We start from the raw sequence: 23,169 nt of genomic DNA, 5'->3' as shown, positions 1-23,169 counted from the left end.
TCGTCCCGATATTTGGAACCTCCTCGTGTGGCTTCTGGACGGGACGAAGCAGGTTTGAAAACCCTACCACCAGCGGTGGTGGCTACCATCCCTTCAGCTAAAGCGTCGTCCACGAGTCACGATGCGTGGAAGTGGAACCTCTTCGTCAACTGGTGCTCTTTTCGCCATAAAGACCCCCAGAGGTGTCCGATCAGTGTTGTGCTTTCCTTTCCTTCCTTCAAGATTGGTTGGAGTGAAGGCTGTCTCTCTCCACCCTCAAATTATTGCTGCTTTTGCCGCTTGCCATGATACAATGGAAGGTAAGTCCGTACGGAAGCACAACCTGATTGTCAGGTTTCTGAGAAGAGCGAGGAGACTGAATCCTCCTCGCCCTCCTCTCGTTCCCTCTTGGGACCTCTCAGTGGTTCTAACTGCCCTGCAGAGTGCTCCCTTTGAGCCTCTGCAATCAGTGGAGATTAATTTTCTGTGTATGAAGAAAGCTTTGCTGATTGCAAGAGGGTAGAGGGTAGGGTCTCTGTTGAAAAAGCGTGCCTGGAGTTCAGGTCGGCTAACTGTCAGATGATCCTGAGACCCCGGCATGGATATGCCTAAGGTTCCCACCACTCCCTTTTAGGACCAGGTGGTGAACATGCAAGTGCTGCCCCTGGAGGAGGCAGACCCAGCCTTGCCTGTGCTCTGTCCAGTACATGCTTTCCACACCAATATGGACAGAACACAGTGTTTCAGGACCTCAGACCAGCTCTTTGTCTGTTATGGTGGGAAGCTGAAGGGAAAGGCTCTCTCCAAGCAAAGGCTGTCTCACTGGATAGTGGTTGCCATTGCTTTGGCTTACCAGCAGCAAGGTCAACCATGCCCTCTGGTGTGACTGCCCACTCCACTGAGAGAGTGTGGCGTTCTCTTGAGCTCTATTGTAATGCACCTCGCTAACAGACATCTGCAGAGCTACAGGCTGGGCGACACCCAACACATTCACCAGATTCTGCAATCTCCGAGTGGATCATGTGCTTCAACCAGATAGTACCGGACCCGCTCAGGTGTCTTCTCTTGCTCACCATTCCACTCCACAGACTGGATACGTGCAATATTTTCCTCAGGTGAGCTTCCTCCTCAAGCCCTGAGCTCCTCCAGCACTGCTGACGTCAACGCCAGTGTCTATTGCCTGTGCGTTGGCTAGGTGCATCCTTGTGCATGGTCCCCCCTCTGGGCGACCCCCACATGTGTATTCCACTGTAAAACTCTCTTTCCCACTGTAAAACTTTCCCTTGGCAAGCCACCTTGCCACCCCTGGGGTTGAAATATTCCACCTGTGGCCGGACACCCCAGTTTTCTCCATATGCTTCCCTCTGGGTCATATGTGTATTTTCTGTGTATTTTCCACCACCCTCGTTCCCTGCCACTTCCGCTGTACTGTGGGGATCGCCTGAGCTCAGTCTTGGCTCCTCAGTGAAGAAACATATCTGCACGTTGCCGGCGTCATCCTTTTATACCCACGGGCGGAGTTGCGCCATGCAAATTCCACAGACCCATGGCATTTCTTTGTCATTGGCTCGTTTTGTAATACTCAGAGTTGATAGGCTTTATAAGCGAAACCCCATTCGTTGTCATGCAATGTAACGTGAATGAGCTTTACAAACGTAACCCAGATGATCTCATGGTTGGTGAGATTTGTTTGTTGTGTCGTACGGAACCCTGGAGGTATGTTTCTGTTTGTGCTGTTGGCTGATTACTCAGTGTTCAGATTCTATTTTCCATGCCATTTTATCCTCGTCATTACATCTGTAAATATACAGAAGGGATAAAGGGATAAAGAAGCGCATCAAGATGTTTGAACTTCCCCTGAAGATCTTTCAATGCAGCTGTAAAAGAAAAAGAAAAAGAAGAAAAAAACCCTCAGCTAACATTGATAAGTACAGCATTTTGTTGTGTAAAAGGATCCACAAAGTAGGGTTTACATGAAAGATGATACATTTACATAAATAAAATGAAATTTTTATTCATTATCAAAGGAATCCAGCAGCCATTAATAAAACATTAACAATATTATTCACGCTATTTGGTATCAGATAAACTCGAGAGACCCTGAAGTCTGGATTTTGGTGGTGAGAGATTTTTTTTTTTCAGAAGAAGATCTAGATTTAGGTCCACATCCGGGCTGATTCAGATCAACCCTCAAGGGATTTTTAGGGGCAGATGTTTAGTCCTGACATTGGATATGCTCAAGCTTCGGCCATAATAAAAATGTGCATACATTGCCCAGTTTGTGCACAGAGCCAGTGTACAGTGAGAACATGAATAATTCACTTTGTTTGACAGCAAGATTGAAAATAGGGGAATCATTGGAGACCTTATGCAGGAGCGATAGGCAGAGCAGCAACATGCACCTTGTGTTGTGTAGGAACCATCTTAAATCCCATAACGATCTTACGATCATAAACCCCATAACCTCACTTAGCCTGCCAACAAATTCAAGTATTTTAGCATACAACAGAACTTGCTTTGGAGAATACAGCACATTCGCTTACACGTACATGCTTGGAAACGAGCGTGTGTGTAGTTGTAAAGGCTGTGATGGCCAGCTCCAGTCTATAGATAGTCTATCTTTAGTGGGGTATGATGTAATGGAGATGAAATCTGACACCACCAACTTTTAAGCATCATTTTAACAGGCAGAGCCTCTTCGAGCAGCACAATTACGATCTTCCTCACTTTCTTGACTTGTTGTTATTTACCCTTCACCTTCATTTCTGTTCTGTCCTTGGAGACTTTTCAAACAAATGGAGTGAGTTACAGCTCTGGAATTAAACTTGTCGGCAATGTAGTTTTCTGAATATATTACAAACTGTAACAGATGCGCCTGTTAGAGATTGACACAAGTACCTGAGTAGCGACAGCAGCATTGACCATGCAAATAGATTAATAGTAGGACAATAGTAGCATACAAACATTTCTTCTTTTTCTACAGTAGTTTTGTCACTGGTTATGTAGGCATGTGGTACCTTGTAGATTGGTTTGAGTCAGCGCTCATGATGGGGCAGGACATGTTCTTGCTAGGGATGCATAGTATATCGGTACTATATTGATTATTGCCCATTTTTTCTCTCATTTCAGTAGGTAAATTTCCAGATTATTTTATACTGGATTATTTTGTTTTATCTGACTCAATCAAAAGTGTCTTGAAGCGTGTAATAGTAATGGTTGGGAATATTATTTTAAGTTTTATAATGTTTTTTTTTTAATAACTTCCAATTAATTATTGATTTTTATTTGTGTGTGTGTGTGTGTGTGTGTGTGCAAAATTTGTAATTTAAATAAAATAAACCACTAAATAAATTACGTAGATCTATTTTCCCCAATCAATTTAGACTATATAATTTAATTATATTTAATGAATTAATTTAATAATAAATAATTGAATGTAAATCAAAGGTGTCATGAACTGTATAATATTAATGGTTCGGAATATTATTTTTATATATAATATATTAATATATATATATATATATATATATATATATATGAAGAGTTCAGATGCAAAAGCCTCTAAATGCCATTTGAAATTTTCTTCTAGAATGGTCATTTTTTTCAAGCTTGTATATTTAAGTTCAGTAATTTCACTTAAATGGCAATGAAGATTACCTATTAATTGCCATTTAAGTGAAATTACTGAACTTGAATATACAATGCTTGATAAAATGATAAAGCTTGATAAAAATGATCATTTTAGAAGAAAATTTAAAATGGCATTTAGAGGCTTTTGCATCTGAACTCTTCATATATATATATATATATATATATATATATATATATATATATATATTGCAAACTTCTTATTTTAAATTAAATAAATCTGTAATTAAATTAAATACATACATTTTCCACTATCCATATATATATATATATATATATATATATATATAATTTTATTATATTAAATAAATTAATAATTGAATGTGATATTATTGATATTATAAATGATTGAATGTGATATCATTGATGATATTAATAATATAATAATACTAATATTAAAAATTCACATTTTTAATAATCAGCTAAATTTTTATCCTTATTTTATGCTCATTTTAAATGGATCACCTTTCCCATCAGTTAACACTCATTTAAAGTTAACTTTTAAAGCACACATATTAATGAATTTACACAGTTAAATGCAATATGTAGAAAATCTCAAAATTAATATTACTTTCCATATTGTGCATTTTAATAATGTGATGCTTAAATTCATTTGCAGCATTTAAAATGTTTTTGGTTTTTGTTATTTTAAACTTTGCAATCACACAAAAAAATGTCAAAATTCGTGGAAATTGTTGTTACATCAGGTGTGATTTATAAACAAACATCACATATAATGCATTATAAATGTAAAATAAATCATTGTAGCATTTATGTAAAGTTCATTAGATGAGTGTCTCAGCGTTGTGTGTTCTGGGCAGATGACAGTGGTATGATTTGAACATCCTCTGTGGTGACTGGGGTTCACTGCTCATTCTCCATCTGCTCAGAGACTCACAGAATGTGTGAGACCCTTTCATCTGCTTCTGCTCGCACAAGCCCGACTGATCACTGACGGATTTGCCTCAACTTCCTCAGAAACTTAGAGTCTCACACATTGTATCAGTTGAGGCTTTTTAGGGCCCGAGCACCGATGGTGTAAGGACCCGAATTGCTCTGTTTATTATTATTATGCTCCGAATTGAATCGCATTTTTGAGGGTCTAAACATACACGAAAATTCAAGAAAATTTGCAGGCATCAAAACTGGCGAACATTTACATTCGAACAATTTACAAAATTGCTTGATAGCGCAATTAAAGGTTCAGCGGAGTGTGCCTCGCTACGTTTCATGTGCCTGTACGAAATTCGTTACATGCATGTAATGACCCAATACCAAAAAGTCTCTTGGAGTATATCCCTAAACACAACAGGGAGACAAGATCACCATTTTGATCTTCCTCTCTGATTTTTGTGCAGTTTTTTTTTTTTTTTGCAGTTTTTTCAGGACTCTTGTTTTAACAAACTCCTACAGTTTTAATCTGATAAACTTCAAATTTGGTGAGTGTAATCTTAAGGCCTTGCGACGTTAAATTGCGAAGATCTTAAGTTTTCGACGAAGGATGCCCTCGGTGGTCTGACAAATTTCAATGTTTTGCTATGAAACAGAAAGTTGCTGTAACTGAGGCAAACAATGTCCCATCTGCCCCAAACTTCACACGTTTGATAAGAGTTTTTGATAAGAGCTTTTCTGAACACGTGTACATGCTCACATTCAGCTACAGTCATAGCGCCACCTGCTGACAGCAGAAAGTGACATGTTTGACACTGTTATGGACTCCTAATTTGCTGGCACTTAAAAAGTGCTAAACATGTTAATAACATACTTGAAACATGCTAAACCATACTAGTAAACACTTAGCTAAGTGCTAAAGCATGCTATTGCTGTATTTAAATATGAATTTGCTGTAAGTCAGGCATGGAACGTCCAATCTGCCCCAAACTTCGTAATTCATGCAATAAAGCATGCTATTTCAATAAAACAAGACGTTGTTGTTACTCAAAAAGGCAATGTCCCATCTGTCCCAAACTTTACACGTTTGATAAGAGTTCTGTCCTGAACACATTTCCATGCTCGTATTCAGTTACAGTCATAGCGCCACATGCTGGCAACCGGAAGTGGCGTCTAACACTTTTCTGGACTCCTAATAGCATATAAAAAAGTGGCAGCAAGTGTTAAACATGCTAACAACATACTTGAAACATGCTAAAACATGCTTGCAAACACTTAGCTAAGTGCTAAAGCATGCTATTACCAAGGGGGTAATCCATCAGGCGGAAGTTGAAGCCTCACGGGAGCCGCCATTGTAGCAGAACTTCACCTGCTCTTAGCATTCCATTGACTCCCATTCATTTTGGCGTCACTTTGACAATCGACAAGCGAATAATCCCAGATAGCAAACTGACATTGAATCAACGTGGAAATATGACATCGAAACAACGTTGATCTGACATTGTTTTGCTCATCGAATTAACGTTGAACCAACGTCAGATGCGTCATTCTTTCAAAACTAACGTAAAATCAACTTGAAATCAACGCGTTGTTTCAACGTTATGAAAGCAAACCAATTTTCGATTTCATTTAGCTTTGAAGAATGCCGCGTCTGACGTTGGTTCAACGTTAATTCGATGAGCAAATCAACGTTGTTTCAATGTCATGAGAGACGTCGTTTCCACATTGATTCAATGTCAGTTTGCTATCTGGGATTTTACATCTGCGGCATCCAAAGACTCCATTTGTCCATTATTTATTTCTAAAGAAACAATGTATAAAAGGCTCCATTACCTTGTATCTTACGTTATGGCCCCGTAGAAGCAGTTTTTGTAAAAATAGGCTAACGATTGCGTCATAACGAATGGACTCTTCGTCGCACAGTAGAGAAATGACCATAGACAGGAGGAGAAGCAACAGCAACTCTGTTACCTTAGATTTTATATTTCTCTAGAACATTAGGGGGTGCTAATCATCATCATGGATGAGTATTTAACCAGGTAGTATGCCTGAAGAAATAGGCAAGCATGTGAATAGTGGAAGCATTGGCTTTCCTGGGCTATTCCGTTTGACTTTATAAGGTCCTATGATTAAGGAATGTGTTTCCTTTTTGGTCAATCAATGGACCTTTTTATTCCAGTGTTTTCTTGAATGGGTGAAAATAGTTGACTACTACTTCAGCTAACGTTCTGCTTTGGAGAAACAACTTCACTTTTTTGATAAGAGTTGTTTCCTGAACTCATCCCTGCTCAAATTTAGTTAATCATAACTCCATCTGCTGGCAACAGGAAGTGGCATCTTTAACACTGTTGTGGACTCCTAATAAACATAAAAATAAGTGCCACCAAACGCTAAACGCGCTAGCAACATACTAGAATGCTAGCAAACACTTTGCTAAGTGCTAACCCATGCAAAATGAAGTTGTTGTAACTTAAGTATGCAAATTTAACCTGTTTTAAAAGTGTCCTAGTCTGACTAGGTGTCTTAATCCAAAATATAGTTATAGCGCCAACTACTGGCAACAAAAAGTGACATATTTAACAGTGTGATGTAGTAAGTACACATTAAATATACCATTGAGTTCTAAACATTCAAGAAACATGCTAGCAATACTTATCTGAGTAATAACGTATGCTATTATTCCCATAATAAAGGACATTTTTGTAACTGACTCTGACATACTCCACCTATATTTACCCGCTTAAAAGGACATTGCCCACCTTGCTAAAGCCACTGGGTGGCATTAGCACGGGTGCAAGGGCCCTTTCATCGCTGCTTGCAGCTTTAATTGTTTTTTGTTGCTGTTTTCTCAGAAAAGTTCCTTTTTAAAGGAAGTTCCTTTTTATCTGTCTTTTATAGACTAAATACTATTTTATAGACTAAAGACTATTTATTTGAAATAGTGAAGCTGAGTTCTGCTGATATTAGCATCACAGGCCTATTGTTCTGCTAAATCTGTCTTTGAGCTGGTGCCAGTCACTGAGATATGTCTACACGAAGTCATACCGCAGATGTTATTTTTTTTAGCCATTATTGATGAAGACATTCTTTAATGAGAGAGTAAATGACTGGGGAAGAAAGCGGAAATGGTGTTGGGAAATGACCTGAAACAGAATCAGACTTACCAGGCTTCCATAACATAAGCTAAGTATCATTATACGGTTTTAAATGTGATATTATTTGTCATTTATATACAGTATGAGCAGTAAAAGCTACATTATGCATGTTGCTCTTGGTTAGTTCATGCATACGCACAAGGCACTGCATGCAGCGTGTTTAATCATCTTGACACACTGCTCTCATATTGGGTTTGTGTATGTAACGTTGACTGATTTTCAGATTAAAGCTGATTGCAGCAGTGAATTAAGCAACTTACCGACTTCCTTGACGGGGCGGATCTAGAAAATTATTTATAGGGTGGCAAAGGGGTGGCGTGAAGACTATGAGGGGTGACAACACCAAAGCAAGTGCCCTTACATTGTTTTTGTGGATTTATGGCCTGACATACACATTTGTGTTCATGATTATGTGAAACGGTTATATTGCCACAGAGTAATCATCTATATGGTTTAAAAGTCAAAATCCAGGCCACCAAATCAAGACACTGTATATCACACTGTAAAATATTATATGATCATTCAGGTCACACGTTTGTACATTGCAAAATAAGTTAAGCTATTTTAAACTCTTTATACAAGATTCAACTCATTTAATTTTTGTATTTATGTAATTTCAACTCATGTAATTTAAGTTGAAATGACTTTAAAAAACAAGTTGATTTGACTTAAAAATTTAAGGCAGCAACTTGACACTAAAGGATAGTTTGACTAACTTAAAATCTGCCAATTAGCTTATTTTATATTCTTGCTTATCATCGTTTTAACACTAATCGTCAAACACTAACACACATCGTTGAACACTAATCACCTTTATGGTGATTACTTCAAAACGGTTACAATGGTAAACAGTAGGCATGGTTAAAGACAACTTTATCATGTGAATTCACAGCAAAACAAGTGCAGTAAATTACTGTGATTTTGTTGTTGATTCACAGTAATTCGTAAGACAATGACCCAGACCAGCATGTATTAATTTCATAGTAAATTTCTGACTACCCTTTAATCCTGTAAATTCTTGGCACTTTAACTTAATTTTTAAACAAGATTTTAAACTGGATTTAAGACAAGCCGGCATAAGATCCTTACCTAACTCTGCTATGAGTTTCAATGATATTGATGTCATTGTATTTTTTTTTTCGTCAGACGGCAAAATTAAGTTGACTTTACAAGGACAATTTATACAGGTACAGGAAACACTGCTTACATTGTTATTTTATACTGTGGTAATTCTAGGGGTGGCAATGCTTTTCAACGAAGGCACCGAAAGCTCTCGGACTAAATCTAAAATATCTTAAAGGGTTAGTTCACCCAAAAATGAAAATTAAGTCATTAATTACTCACCCCCATGCTGTACCAACCCCGTAAGACCTTCGTTCATCTTCGGAACACAAATGAAGATATTTTTGATTAAATTTGAGAGCTGTAAAACTACCACATTGGCTCCTAAAGGACTGCCTCTTGACGGCCCAGAAAGTCAATGAAGAAAATGTTTAAATATCCCAAGTGACTACCGTGGCTCAACTATATGTTTATCAAGCGACGCGAATACTTTTTGTGCGAAAAAACAAACAAAAATAACGAGTTTATTCGACTATTTATTTTCTTCCTTGTAGGCCAGAACGAGACTTCCTTAGATTTCCACGACGCATGCGCGAGAATTGCGATCTGAAGTGGTGTAAGCTGATGTGAGCAGATCGCAAATCTCGCGCATGCGTCGTGGAAATCTAAGGAAGTCTCGTTCTGGCCTACAAGGAAGAAAAGAAATAGTCGAATAAACTCGTTATTTTTGTTTGTTTTTTCGCACAAAAAGTATTCGCGTCGCTTGATAAACATATAGTTGAGCCACGGTAGTCACTTGGGATATTTAAACATTTTCTTCATTGACTTTCTGGGCCGTCAAGAGGCAGTCCCTTAGGAGCCAATGTGGTAGTTATACAGCTCTCAAATTTAATCAAAAATATCTTCATTTGTGTTCCGAAGACGAACGAAGGTCTTACGGGGTTGGTACAGCATGGGGGTGAGTAATTAATGTCTTAATTTTCATTTTTGGGTGAACTAACCCTTTAAACCGTGTTCCGAAGATAAACGGTCTTACGGACTTGGAACGACATGGGTGGGACATTAATGACATAATTTTCATTATTATTAAACAACAATATGTAACATTTTTTACCTTAAAATAATGTTTCCAAAATCTTATCACTGGTTCATCAAGTCGTAACAGGGTGAAAGGCACTTCTGCCATAGCCTGACGGGGTCTGTATCACTTTTACTGGCATTACGGAACTTCGGGTAGTAACCCGAGCACAAAAAGAACTACAAAGTTCGACTGCCTTACGTCAAGCGTTACAATAGTCATTATTTTGTTTTTTGATGACGCAATACATCATCCTTTCATGAAATCATGTAACATACTCTAACTTGTCTGTGGACATCGTTCATTCTAAAGCCGGTGCTGGATAAACAACAAGCGAGCGTGCGACAGTAGGCTAAATTACTTACGATTGTGTTAATGGACAATTTAGTTTCCAACCAGTAGGGCGACGGCAGAGGAAAACTTCCATGGTGTTGCTTTAACCTCCCACAGAGGCAGCATAACATAAAGCCCAGCCCTGTGTGTTCACACTGGAAAATGACCGTTTAAAAAAATAATATGCCCATGAGTTTTAACGCTAGAAAGACTTAGACATGCAATTATGCTGCCAAATAAGACAAATTGAAGGAAATGTCAATGTACACAGAGAGAGAGCGTGAATGAGGAACAGTATAACAAAGAAATGAGGAAGAGAGAAAGCTTGTCATAGGAGCGGACGAGATTGAGATGAACTGCATAATAAAGTGGAACAATGACATGAGGTCAATCAGATTTTGGCCATCAGAGACAAAGGCGAGGGCATGTGATCAAAAGAGAGCAGGAGTCAGTGGCACAGATGAAGCCAATAGCGGGTGCTCTAGCATTATGACATCATATGATGGGTGGGAAGGGATTCCTGTGGTGAATCTATAACTCTTTTACTCTGTGTTGATTACATGTCAGGCTTTCTTGCTTTATTTGTTTCTTACTTGCTTGCCTGCAATTTGGTTGCTTGCTAGGGGAGTTCACTATGAGTACATAACGCCAGCTGATAGTGCCATGCATTTGCTTGAATTATCTTGCAGTTGCATATACGTGTGGTATGTGCTGTTTCAGTGCATTCGGCACTTTGTTGAACTGGACTGCATGGATTCACTGTTTATTATTAATAATTACAAGCCTGAACATGATGCAAGCCCCCAAGCGTGCATGAAAAACTGACTTGAACGCAGGCAGCAGACCGTAGGCATTTGAAGCATTTATTGGTGATTTTTGATGTTATCCTGCTGCACTGCTCTAGTCATGCTGCATAGGATTCAGTCAACCTGATAAAATGTTGATTTACACACGCACACACACACATTTACTGACATCATGAGATGACACTCGTCAATGTGTGAACACACACCAAACTATGTCAGATAGTGTTGGTAGTTGATGCTTGGCTGTGGACTGTGAAGGCAATATTTGCTTGAAATCAATATCGTAGCAGTTCAACAGCCCCCCCCCCCCCTCTCTCTCTCATTTGCTTCAGTTCTCACACTTTAACTCTGCCAATTATTACATATCAAATTTATTAGATCGTTAGAATTCTCTGTATATCTGATTTCATCATTTAATCTGTTATCTGTCTGATTGTGTGTTAAACTAACTGCAAAGCCTATAGGTTTCCCTTTCCTGCTCTGAATCTCTTTTCATTTTACACTATAATTCTGTCAGTTATCAAATATGTAAACCCTGAATGGTTTTATTTTGCAATGATGATTTGGGTGAAAAAGTACATTATCCTTTAATGGCTGAATAAAAAATGATTGGACATTAAATATTGATTTAGGAGTTTATTTTATTGTAATGTGAGAAGAAAGAGTTTGAAGTGATCCAGTATGAAACTAGCACAGCCATGTAGGAAATTAGATGCCTGGGCCAACATTCAATTAGCCTGTAGAGTTTAGTGTCACAATACAAAATACCAGAATCAAGTATTCCACAGAGACATGCTTTAAGACGTACAGTATATATCTGATCTGATCGTTTTGCCTTATTTAATTATGTTGTTAGCCCACAGGTTAAAATTATTTCCATCTTTTTTTATATAATTATATGTTTATATAACTTAAGTTTGTGGTCAGTAATGGTTTTAAAGAAATGAATACTTTTATTCAGCAAGGACACATCCAATGGTTCAAACTGTACACAGTGACAGTAAAGGCATTTATACTGTAGGCTAATGTTACAAGAAAACGTTCTATTTGAAGAATCCTGAAAAAAAAGCATCACAGTTTTCAAAAAAATAACACAACATTGCTAATCATGTGAATTCTAATCAGTATAATAATCACATTCTAATCAGGATATTAGAATGATTTCTAAAGGATCATGTGATTGGAGTTTAATTTTAAAGTAGTGCAGAGTGTAACAAGAGACATTAATCTAGTGTATTAGTTACCTGGGTCAACAATATAATCTAATATAAATTCCAGAATTCCAAAAGGCTGTTACAGTAAGAGATCATCAATATAAGATTATTTGAATTGTTTTGTGAGCTAATCCAATATTTTGCATTATTTAAAGGGTTAGTTCACCCAAAAATGAAAATTCTGTTAGTATTTACTCACCCTCATGTTGTTCCAAACCTCTATGTGTTTATTTGTTCTGCTATAGACAAAGGAAGATATTTGGGGGAATGTTTTAATCAAACAGATCTCATTCCCCATTAACTACCATAGTATTTTTTCCTACTATGGTAGTCAATGGGGAATGAGATCTGTTTGATTAAAACATTCTTCCAAATATCTTCCTTTGTGTTCAGCAGAACAAATAAACACATAGAGGTTTGGAACAACATGAGGGTGAGTAAATACTGACAGAATTTTCATTTTTGGGTGAACTAACCCTTTAATGATACTGTTGTAATATGTTTTATTCAGAAATGTGTTAACCTGGCATTATAGCCTACAGGTTTGATGCTTAAAATGCTTAATCACAGTACACATCTAACCCCCCTCCCCTCTCTCTCTCTCTCTCTCTCTCTCTCTCTCTCTCTCTCGCTCTCTCTCTCTCGCTCTCTCTCTCTCTATCGCATCTCCCCTCACCGCTTTCGCTCTCTCTCCCTGTGCATCTGTGCCAGCAGCTCCCCGTGTGTGTGTGTGTGTGTGTGCGTGCACGCGTTTGCGTGAGCGAGGCACTATGCAGTCGGAGCTCCACACACACAGAGCATGCCTGTGAGTGCGGGCTCGGGCAAACATGAGCCTTCCCAGCCCAGAGATCGTCCACAGCAGCAGCCTGAACTCCCGTCTGAGCCCCCCTCTGCCCTCCCCCTCTCTCTCCCTCTCTCGCTGCCTCTCTCTCTCCCTCTCCTCATCTACTCTCGCCCTGCGCAGCCTCTTCCCAGCACCAGCCGGGGGGACAGCTCCCGCTCTCCGCACGCCGGCCCCATGGAGGATCCGCAGGGCAACACACTGGTCGTCCGCATAGGCATCCCTGACCTGCAACAAACGGTGAGTTCTGTCAGTGCTCCAAACTCTCTCTCTCTCTCTCGTTTTCTTTTTTTTTGTTGCCTGTCCTGTTCTTTTTCAGCTTGCACATGATTGTTCTCTTTCTTTTTTACCTTTTTTATCTTCCTCTTCTGCTTTTTGCTCTTGAATGTAACCCGTCTTCATTGGTGAGTCTGCAGCAGACTTTGAAAACTGACCACTTTGAGAGAGAGAGAGAGAGAGAGAGAGAGAGAGAGAGAGAGAGAGAGAGAGAGAGAGAGAGAGAGAGAGAGAGAGAGAGGGGTAGATACAGTGACTGGATGGGTTATTGTATAGCTTTACTGTAATTCACAGGGACTTTTTCCCTCCTGTCGCGAGGATGTCAGACTTGTCAGTTCGGTTGCAGCGTATTGTACCGTGTCCCCAGGGCCCTCTCGAGCGACATATGGTGCTGATGGATATGAGAGTGCTGTGTTGAAGTGCTGTTACTCACCTGTTTATATTGGACAGATACAGGTGTTACGGTTGCAGGTGCCATTTTTCAGCATTGCATACGCTGCCTCCAGGATTTAGAGGGGTGCATGAACTTTAATTGCGTTTAAGCATGGCTTATTTTTTTTTTTTAAATCTTAGGTCAGTTGTGACATGTTAAGGGTGTTTAAAGAGTAATTTGCAGCAACCATCATTCATTTTCAATGATAGCTGGCAGTTTGCTGGACATTACTGCACTTGAGCTGAGAAGTATTATAGTAACATGCGACAGCTATCCGTTAACATTCCCAACGCAATTATATATACGTTAAATACACTACTGTGTAAAAGTTTGGGGTCTGTACAGTTTTTTTTTTTTATGAAGTCTTTCAAAGCCTGCATTTATTTGATCAAAAATGCAGTAATTTTATTAAAAATATTTTAATTAATGGCTTTCTATTTGAATATATTTTAAAAATAAATATATTCTTGTGATGGCAAAGCGGAATTTTCAGGATCATTACACCAATCTTCAGTGTCACATAATCCTTGTGATATGCTGATTTGCTATCATCAACATTGAAAACAGTTGTGATGCTCAATATTTTTAATACCATTTCTGTCCTTTGATGGATAGGAAGTTCAAAAGAACAATTTTTAAAGCATGTATCTTTTGTGACATAAATGTCTTTTCTGTCGCTTTTGCTGAAAACGTATTAATTCGTCAGAATACACACACAAACCATCTGTGGACTTTCTGCATCTACATTACTAGCAGGTGCTAACAGGGCAATGCTAAACCTTGACCCCTGAAACTGAACAGCAGGATTGCATGAGGGATTGTGTGATTGACAGCGGTTCAGAGCACGAGGCGAGAGCATCAAAAGATGATAAATGCTTCATAACTTTATGCAAATAAGAGACAGCTGTCAGCCAATCGTAGTGAGGTGTTGGCAGTGGCATTGGTCTGAAGCGTTTCAAAGTCTGCCGAAGTTCAAAGTTTCTGGTTGGTTTGGTCCTTAAATCACATTTAAAATTTAATTCAGATTTTAGCTGACTATTTTTCATTTGAGCTTGGACATGTTTGGTTAACAAAATTGTCACTTCACTTATGCACAATTACAGTTGGAAAAAATGCAAAACACATGTCCAAATGCCAAATCTGTGTGTACAATGATTTAATTGACTGCACTAAAAGCATTCACACACCATGCTGAAGGCAACCAAACGTGGCATATCTGTGATGTTTTGGTTTCCTATCAAGTTTGGCCATTGGCTATACGATGAGCAAATGTGCAAACAATGAAGTTCACGTGATCCACTGACAGACACAGATGAATTTGACAGTCGAGTAGGATCACCTACTAGTGACAATAAACAGCAACTTGTTTGTCATTAGTAGCTCAGAGTGGTTTATTTCTGTTGGACTAAGGACTGATCCTTGCTGGTTTTTTCAGGTTCCAGTCTTAATCGTTTGGACTGAGATGCTGACGTTGGATTCTAAGAATATAAACAAATGTTGACGATCGGGGGTTACCAAATGTAAATGTTTAAGTTTAAGTGTTAAGTTGTTAAGGTTGAAACCCCATTTTGATTGACTAATACTCTGAATATTGTGTTGGTTGATTATAAGATGGTTTGCTGCACGGTTCTCAGCCTGTTTAGTTGAGTTCATTCAGCACATTTGACGCCAATGAAGTGAGTAACTGCAGCAGAATGAGTGAGCCTATAGATCAATGGCTCATTCTGCCTGTCAGAAATTTGTTTCTCCTTGAATCTTTTATCCTCACTCTTAGGGGCTGTGTGCATTTGTGACCATGCATGCATTAGTATGGACTTCTGGTTGAATGTATGTGTGTGGTTATGTGTCGGGGCCTCATTAAAAGCAGAGATCCATAGTGTTAATGAGCGCTGTCCTTTATCAGGGCCCAAGACTCTATGTTAAGGAGAGCAGAAAGAATCTGTTAAATGCCAGATTTTCACTGGCACATTCCACTGCCACACGCCTTTCAAATGCTAACTCACACCCAATAAACCCTGATACTATCTTTAGGAGCATTATAATTCAAATAAACAAAATCAGATTGCAACCGGTATTCATATACAAGTATGCCAACATCCAATTTTTGAAAGCATGAGATGTCTCACTAATGTCTCGCATATGTATTTTTGAGGTGGAAGGGGTCTTGTTAGATCAGGGGTTTTCAAACTTCTTTATTTCAAGGACCTTATTATGGTCCTCTTGCAAGGGACCATATTTCTGGTGTTTGGTTGTTAAATGTTTTTTTCTTGGCAAATTTTAGCCCAGTTTGAAACATTGTTTGACATCTACCAAGGTGTTTAATGGAATTTTTTTTCCCGGGAGAAAAATCCAAAGTCTCCATTTGCTCTCCAGTTTATCTCAATGCCGTTTAGGAGAAATAAATAGATATTAAAGAGATTGTGATGTGTAAAATATCCCAGTGCACCTAGAAATTATTCAGCACATAAAGTTTTTCACTGACGTATTTCAAAATGAATTGAAACTTCTTTTGCCATTGCCTGGACTTTTTTGAATCCTCCATTGACATCTAAATGCAGGTACTTCATTCACTATTTTGCAGAGCTGCCTTTGATAGGGATTACAGCTGTGAGACTTTAGTAGGCTGCAAGTCTACCAGATTTGCAGAAGTGAATTTGGTCAGTTTTCACTGTCTTGCCCATAAAGATGCTTTGTGGATCATCTGTGAACTGTAATCTCAAGGTGTCTGAACACATTCTTCTGTGGGGATTAAATCTTGGCCAATTCTTTGTGCCAATTAGAGATCCAAAAACCTCTCCATACAACAAATATGGCTCATTGTCTTAGTCTAAGACTGGTGAGTTTCTTCCATTGCTGACATCTTTGTGTTTTGTTCCATTCAATTAGTTCCTTCAAATTATCAAATCTAGCAAATCTATAGCCCATAAAAAACCTTGATAAATGAACCTCCTTGACTTCATGGTATTTGCGAAGTAAGTTTTCATCAGAAATGGTGTTTGGAATTCAAGCCAGAGATATATGAGAAACCTTTTCTTCAGTCTTTTTAGTCCTACAGTTCTGTAAGTGCCAGTTGGCAAGTCTAGATGCTGGCACAGGTTTAGTAAACATGAGTGGCCAGGGTCCTTATCACTCTTTTTGGATGGACAGCCAGTCTTTGAGGCTTTCATTTTTACAACAATGCACACTACTTTTATAAGCCTTCAATGCCTTGACATTGTGAGCAGTAGGACCTCATGTGGATAGGTCTATGTACAACAAAGTGGATTTTCAACAGTCAAGTTCTAAAGAAATCAGTTGATTGGCATGATGTGGTGTAGCCTCTATGTGGTGATGGAAAAAAAAATGGATTAGTGTTGTCTGTACTGAGTCCAAGTCGGTACTGAAATTTTAAAATTGTGACGCTTTGAGCGCTGTTGAGTGGAGTCGTAAATACCTCTGATTTGCCATTGTGTTCACGTGCTTATCAGATATGTCTGTGATTGGCTACAATGATCAACGGCGCAGTGTTTGAGAGCACACGGAAGTGTTTGAAAGTGTTTTGAAAGCTAGTGTTTGTAAGCACAAATCCTTTCAAAGACTTCCGTATCTGTGTATCGGTGAAGAGCGACATATTTGTTGTGATGTATATTTACATATATTTTTGAAGCGTTGATCATTGTAGCTAATCACAGACATATCCGATTAGTACGTGAGTACAATGGCCAATCAGAGGTGTTTACGGTTCCACCCAACAGCGCTCAAACAGTTTTAAAATTTCAGTTCTGACTTGGTACCGAAGTCGGTACTTTTTGACAGTTCTAGATTGGAGAGAAAATTATGTCAATACATTCTCTCGCAAAAGTTTTGAGTTCCCGCCAAAATTTTGTTTGCTCAAAGAATCCAAAAGTTTTGTTAGGGAACGCAAAGGTTTTGCGAGCAAACACAAACTTTTGCAAGAGAAAAAGCATTGAAAAGTATTTTTTTCCTCCCATCTCATTTTTTTTTTCATCACCTTGTCCCTTTAGGGGTTTTTATTTATTTGCTTGCTTGTGTGATGCAGTAGTGAAAGGTCAGCGTTTTTATGTATGTACTTATTTATTTGGTAGTTAGATATTTGCTCATGTATTTTTGTATTATGTTGTTGTTGTTGTTTTTTTTATTTTTTATTTTTATTTTTTTGCGGGGGGGGGGGGGGGGGCTGTGAGGATAGTTATTTTATGGAAGGAAAGTTTAACTGGACTTCAAGTATTTTATTTAATTTTTCGCATTTTTTTTATTTTTATTTTTTGGGTCTGAGGAGCTGTATCTGCCACGTATATATTGCGTAAGTTTGGTTGCTTAAGGATTGGGTCACTCTTTTTGCCGATCCCTCAACTTGCATTACTTTTCCATCTGCTTACGATTTCACTTGCGACCATTATTGGCTATGTTCACTGCAGGGTGACTTTCATAAGATGTGTTATAATAAAAAGAGAGGGGGGAAGATGGATAAAAAAAGTGCTGTGTAGAGAAGAGAGCATATCTCTGGAGGGTTTCGGTTAAAGATTTCAAAGTGTGACAAAAGCCCTATTCCCTGACGTTAATCGCATGGGGACACCTGTTAAAAATACTTACACACAGAGAAGACTACAGGGATCTCACTGCTGGAAGAGAAATGTTACGCTTTACACTAGATTACAGACGGAAGTTTAGCTGTATGTGCGTGGGTGTGTACACTCTTCATTTTTGGTTAAAGGATGACTAAGGAAACTAGTAACATGCTTGTATTTGTGAAATTTAAGTATTTTTCTCAAAGAGAAATGATGTTCATGTTTAACTTTTCCTTTCTCAAATATTGGTTTTGCTTAAAGGAATAGGCTAGTTCCCTCAAAAATGAAAATTATGTAATCATTTTCTCACCCTTATGTTATTCTGAACCCTCATGACTTTCTTTCTTCTGGAACACAAAAGAAGACATATTGCGTAATATCTAGACTGTTCTTTTTCATAAAGGGGAATGGGGCTGTATAGCTCCAAAAAGTGATAAAAAGCCACATAAAAGTAGTCCAAATCATTCCTGTGCCACATTTCGTCTTCAAAAGCCACAGGACAGCTTTGTGTGTTAAATTTGAGTCATTATTAAGTAGTTTTATAAATTAGTTATCAAATCTCATTCGTCAAGATTCTTTTTGCTTGGTTTGACATCAATGAGGCTTGACATCATTGACGTCAAACTTCTTGACACCTTATTTGAATTGAATGTGATTTGAGAGCTACGCTGAGAGGATTTTCAGTAAATAATTGCTTACATTTTGGTCTGTACCTCAAAAACTGCAAAAATGATTTTCTTACTCTGAATTATCGTCTTGTTTTCCTGTAGGAATATCCAATCATTATTAAATCAAGATACATTTACTTCACTAGCAAAATTACATAAGTTTTGTTTTCTGAAAAATGTATTAATATCAAGTGAGTTTTCGCTTAAAACGAGACAAAATATCGTTCTGTGGAGGTTAGAAAATGGACTTGATTTCCCTTTGAATTTATTTTCTGGTAACACTTTACTATAAGGTTTCATTAGTTAACATGAACTAATAATGAACTGCACTTCTACTGCATTTATTAATCTTTATGAATGAATGAATGAATTTAGCTCTTTCATATGTACTACTGTACAGCCAAAGTGCTTTACAATCATATCAGGGAATCTCTCCTCAGCTACACCAGTATGCAGCATCCACTTAGATGATGCGACAGCAGTTACAGTAAAACGGCGCCAGTGCCAGCTGCAGGTGGAGAGGAGAGAGTGTGATAGACCAATTTAGTGGATGGGGATTATTACGAGCCGTTGACAAGGGCCAATGGGTGGAATGTGGCCAGGGCCACCAGGGTTATACCCATTTGTTAATGTTAGTTTCAACATTTACTTGTCTATGACTATTAAAACCAAAAGTAGTATTTGATCAAATTAGTTAAAGCACTATGAACTAACATGAACAAATGATGAACAGCTGTATTTTTATTAACTAACGTTAACAAAGATTAACATTTATAGTAACACATTTATTCTTCATAGTTAGTTCATGTTAGTTGATACATTGTTGTAAAGTGTTACCAAGTTTCTTTTTGCGAACCAATGGGCTATATGCACGCATAAGTTCCGCATCTGAAGTAAGGATGCTCAACATTTTCCGGTTGGGGAGATTAAAGCGGAGGAAAACCGATGAAAACGGGTCTTCAAAATGTCCTCCCGTCTTTGAAACGAAACGTACATACGTTTAGATGTAATTTTATATATAGTTATGTTTATTTAATATCATTTTAAAAAGAATCATAAACAGAACCAGGAGTGTCTGTTTTATCTGTTTTTGTGACTAACGTTTCTTTAGTATAACCATGGAGTATAAAATTCAACATAAATTCTCGGTATTGCATTGGACTCTACGATCGGCGGAAGTTATCAAGCATCCTTAAACCTTCCCCGGAAATACCGTCGTGCATAGAGCCCATTAGTAATTTTTTTTTTTCTTTTAAGCATAAGCTCAGTTAATATATTCATACATTTTTCAGAAAACAAGACTTAATATCTTAAAGGAGAATTCTGGTATTTAGCACTTTGAGTCTATTTTCTAGTTTGTTTTGGATGAGCAGTGGACTCAAATTTTGACCATGGGTCCTGTCTCGACTTTTTGACTCTTTTGACGAAGACCACTAACCACTCGGTGAGTTGCAGTTTTGAAAACGAACGTTAAAGTTTGTTTTAAGGACATGTTTGTGCATGCTGGTAGACAGCCACTCTGAAGCGTCAAAGGTGATTCTAAAAGACTCAACGTAAAAATTTCTATGTCCACCACCCTAGTTCATCCAAAACAAACTAGAAAATAGACTCAAAGTGCGAAATACTGGAATTCTCCTTTAGATTATTCTGCTTCTCAAATAAATACAGTGTTAGATTTAAGAATGTTAAGATACTTGGACTGGAAAACAAGACAAAAAATTTTTTTTCGCAGTGAACAAATATATTGTTTCAATTGGAATACAGTGCACTACTTTTATGATGCTTTTTGTCATTTTTATAGCTTGACAATCCCCATTATGAAAAAGAGCAGTCTTGACATTCTGCAATATTTTTCCTTTTGTGTTCCACAGGGGAAAGAAATTCATACATGTTTGGGATGACATGAGGGTGAGTAAATGATGACATAATTTTCATTTCGGGTAAACTCTCCCTTTATTGGTTTCATATTGACTGTCTGTCCCATTCACAGGGATGTCTGGCATGAGTTAGTTCATTCAGGTTGATTACCCAGCTCACCTGTGCTAGTAAAATACATGGAGTTTGTCATTAAAGCAACAAAAACTTGATTTCATGTCTGCTTTAACAACCCGGTCTCACCCCAAGACGTCATATAACTGACGTTTTTGGGACGTCTTTTGACCATATGTCAATATTCGCCTTTTTAGGGCCCCCTTAAACGTCGGTATATGAGGTTATGGGATCCTAACTCTACCCCATACCTAAACCTAACCCTAAACCTAACCCGTCACCTAACTGACGTTAAAGGTAAAGCGTCAGTTGTATGACGGCCCGGGATCGCCATCTACCGACGTTTAAGGGGGCCCTAAAAAGGCTGATATTGACGTATGGTCAAAATACGTCCCAAAACGTCAGTTATATGACTTTTTGGGATGAGACTGTGTTAGCTTTAATAGCAACTCCCAAAAGCTACTGGAGAAAGTAAACAATCACAGATCTCAGTTTTTGAGATCTGTAGAATATATTCAGAATGTGCTGAAAGATGTTTCATCGTCTGTGTGTGGAGAGTTGTATGTAATCAAAGTAACTTGTTATATAATCTTCTGAAGCCACACAATAGCTTTGCGTGAGGAAGAGAAGCAGAAGTAGAAGTAGTTTTTCATTTAAAATGTTTGAAAAGCACAAATGAAATTTGAGCAGTTTTCATCAAATAACATGTTAAATGTTTGTCTTTTTGAAATATAAAGCAGAAAACTTGGAACAGTCATATGAACCATGTCAGAAGAGTGATTTCTCATAGCTTGTTCCCTTCAAAGGTTCAAACCTGAGTTTTTTTTAACCACTATGCCACTTCACTCCTGAGTACGCGGTGCGTTTAGGTGGACGTCTCGGACCCCTAGAACCAAACACATGAAATACTGTTTGAGATGATTTTTATGAAGGCTTACCATATTGGATTTTAAAACCCATTAAATGTTCACAATTTTAGCAGTGCACCGAGTGATTTTGTGATTGAACACACTCATAATGCTCTGGTAATCAGTCCCCTGGTTCCAGATCTTCTGTTGACAGATGGCATGCGTGGGACAATGTGGACGCAGAGCACAGTGACAGCTGTAATACACACCTTACAGTCGAGTCCACCTGGCCTTCCTCTACAGATGTCTAAAGAGTGTTTAAAACATGAAGTAACATTCGCAGCACATTTAACTGCCATTATGTTGTGTATTTCTGAGTGTTCAGTGGGAAATAATGTAGGGCATTGTAGGATTAATGGATATCACTACCAAAATTACAATCCTAACAAATCGTCAAGGCTGCAATTTAATAAAATAATTATATGCGCTGCACGTTTCAGAGTTTTCATGCTCTTTCACTCATCTCTGCATCTGCTGTGAGTGTGGGTCGCTGATAGCGTGCATTTTGGGAATGCATCATGCAGCAAACTTTTCCTCAAAATTTTCCGCCAAATAAAAACTTGATGGTTTAACATCTCAAAGTGAAGATTTTCTTGTTTTGCAGTTGTATTTTAAAATAAAATCATTAAATTACTCTAGTAATATTTCTTGTTTAGTTTCATTTTTTAATGATAATTAACACTTTAGAAAACATTAGTTAGCATGAACTTCACTTATACAGCATCTATTAATGTTTGTTAATGTGAATCTGAACATTTACTAACACTTTATTAAAATCTTGTTAACATTAGTCAATGGACTGAACTAACAGCTATATCTTTATTAACTAACGTTAACAAAGATTAGCAAATACAGTAAGAAATGCCTTGCTCATGATTAGTTAAAGGAGGAGTTCACTTTAAAAAAAAATGCTGATAATTTACTCACCCCCATGTCATCCACGATATCCATGTCATTCTTTCTTCAGTCGAAAAGAAATTTTTCATTTTGATAAACGAGTTCGAACAGGAGAGTCACAAATGTGCGTCACAGAACAGAGCAAGGTGACCACCACCAAACTTAAACTTTGTTATTTTTATTTTTTTTAAATGAGCGATCGTTTCACTTGATAAGACCCTTATTCATCGTCTGTAATCATTTAAAGCCCTTTGAACAGTTTGCAGTTTGCACTGAAACGGTCTTTTGGACCTTGAACCGTTTGGTTCCCATTGAAGACCATTATATGGAGAAAAACCCTGGAATGTTTTCATCAAAAAACTTAATTTCTTTTCGACTGAAGAAAGAATGACATGGATATCTTGGATGACATGGGGGTGAGTA

At 38.0% G+C, this 23,169-nt stretch overlaps 1 protein-coding gene across 1 annotated transcript in view; it reads left to right on the top strand.

Moving 5' to 3' along the window:
* Positions 1-23,169, top strand: part of shank3a (SH3 and multiple ankyrin repeat domains 3a) — a 325,227-nt gene that overhangs the window by 68,611 nt on the left and 233,447 nt on the right. The window contains exon 3 of the mRNA XM_089135496.1: positions 12,881-13,247. Coding sequence (XP_088991622.1) covers positions 12,966-13,247 — 282 coding nt within the window. The 5' untranslated portion in view covers positions 12,881-12,965. The remainder of the gene's footprint in view (positions 1-12,880; positions 13,248-23,169) is intronic.

Source organism: Pimephales promelas, chromosome 10 (assembly GCF_988280905.1).
Source record: "Pimephales promelas chromosome 10, fPimPro1.hap1.1, whole genome shotgun sequence".
NCBI lineage: Eukaryota > Metazoa > Chordata > Actinopteri > Cypriniformes > Leuciscidae > Pimephales > Pimephales promelas.
Note: the sequence above shows the minus strand (reverse complement) of the source record. Positions and strands in the feature narration are given on the sequence as shown.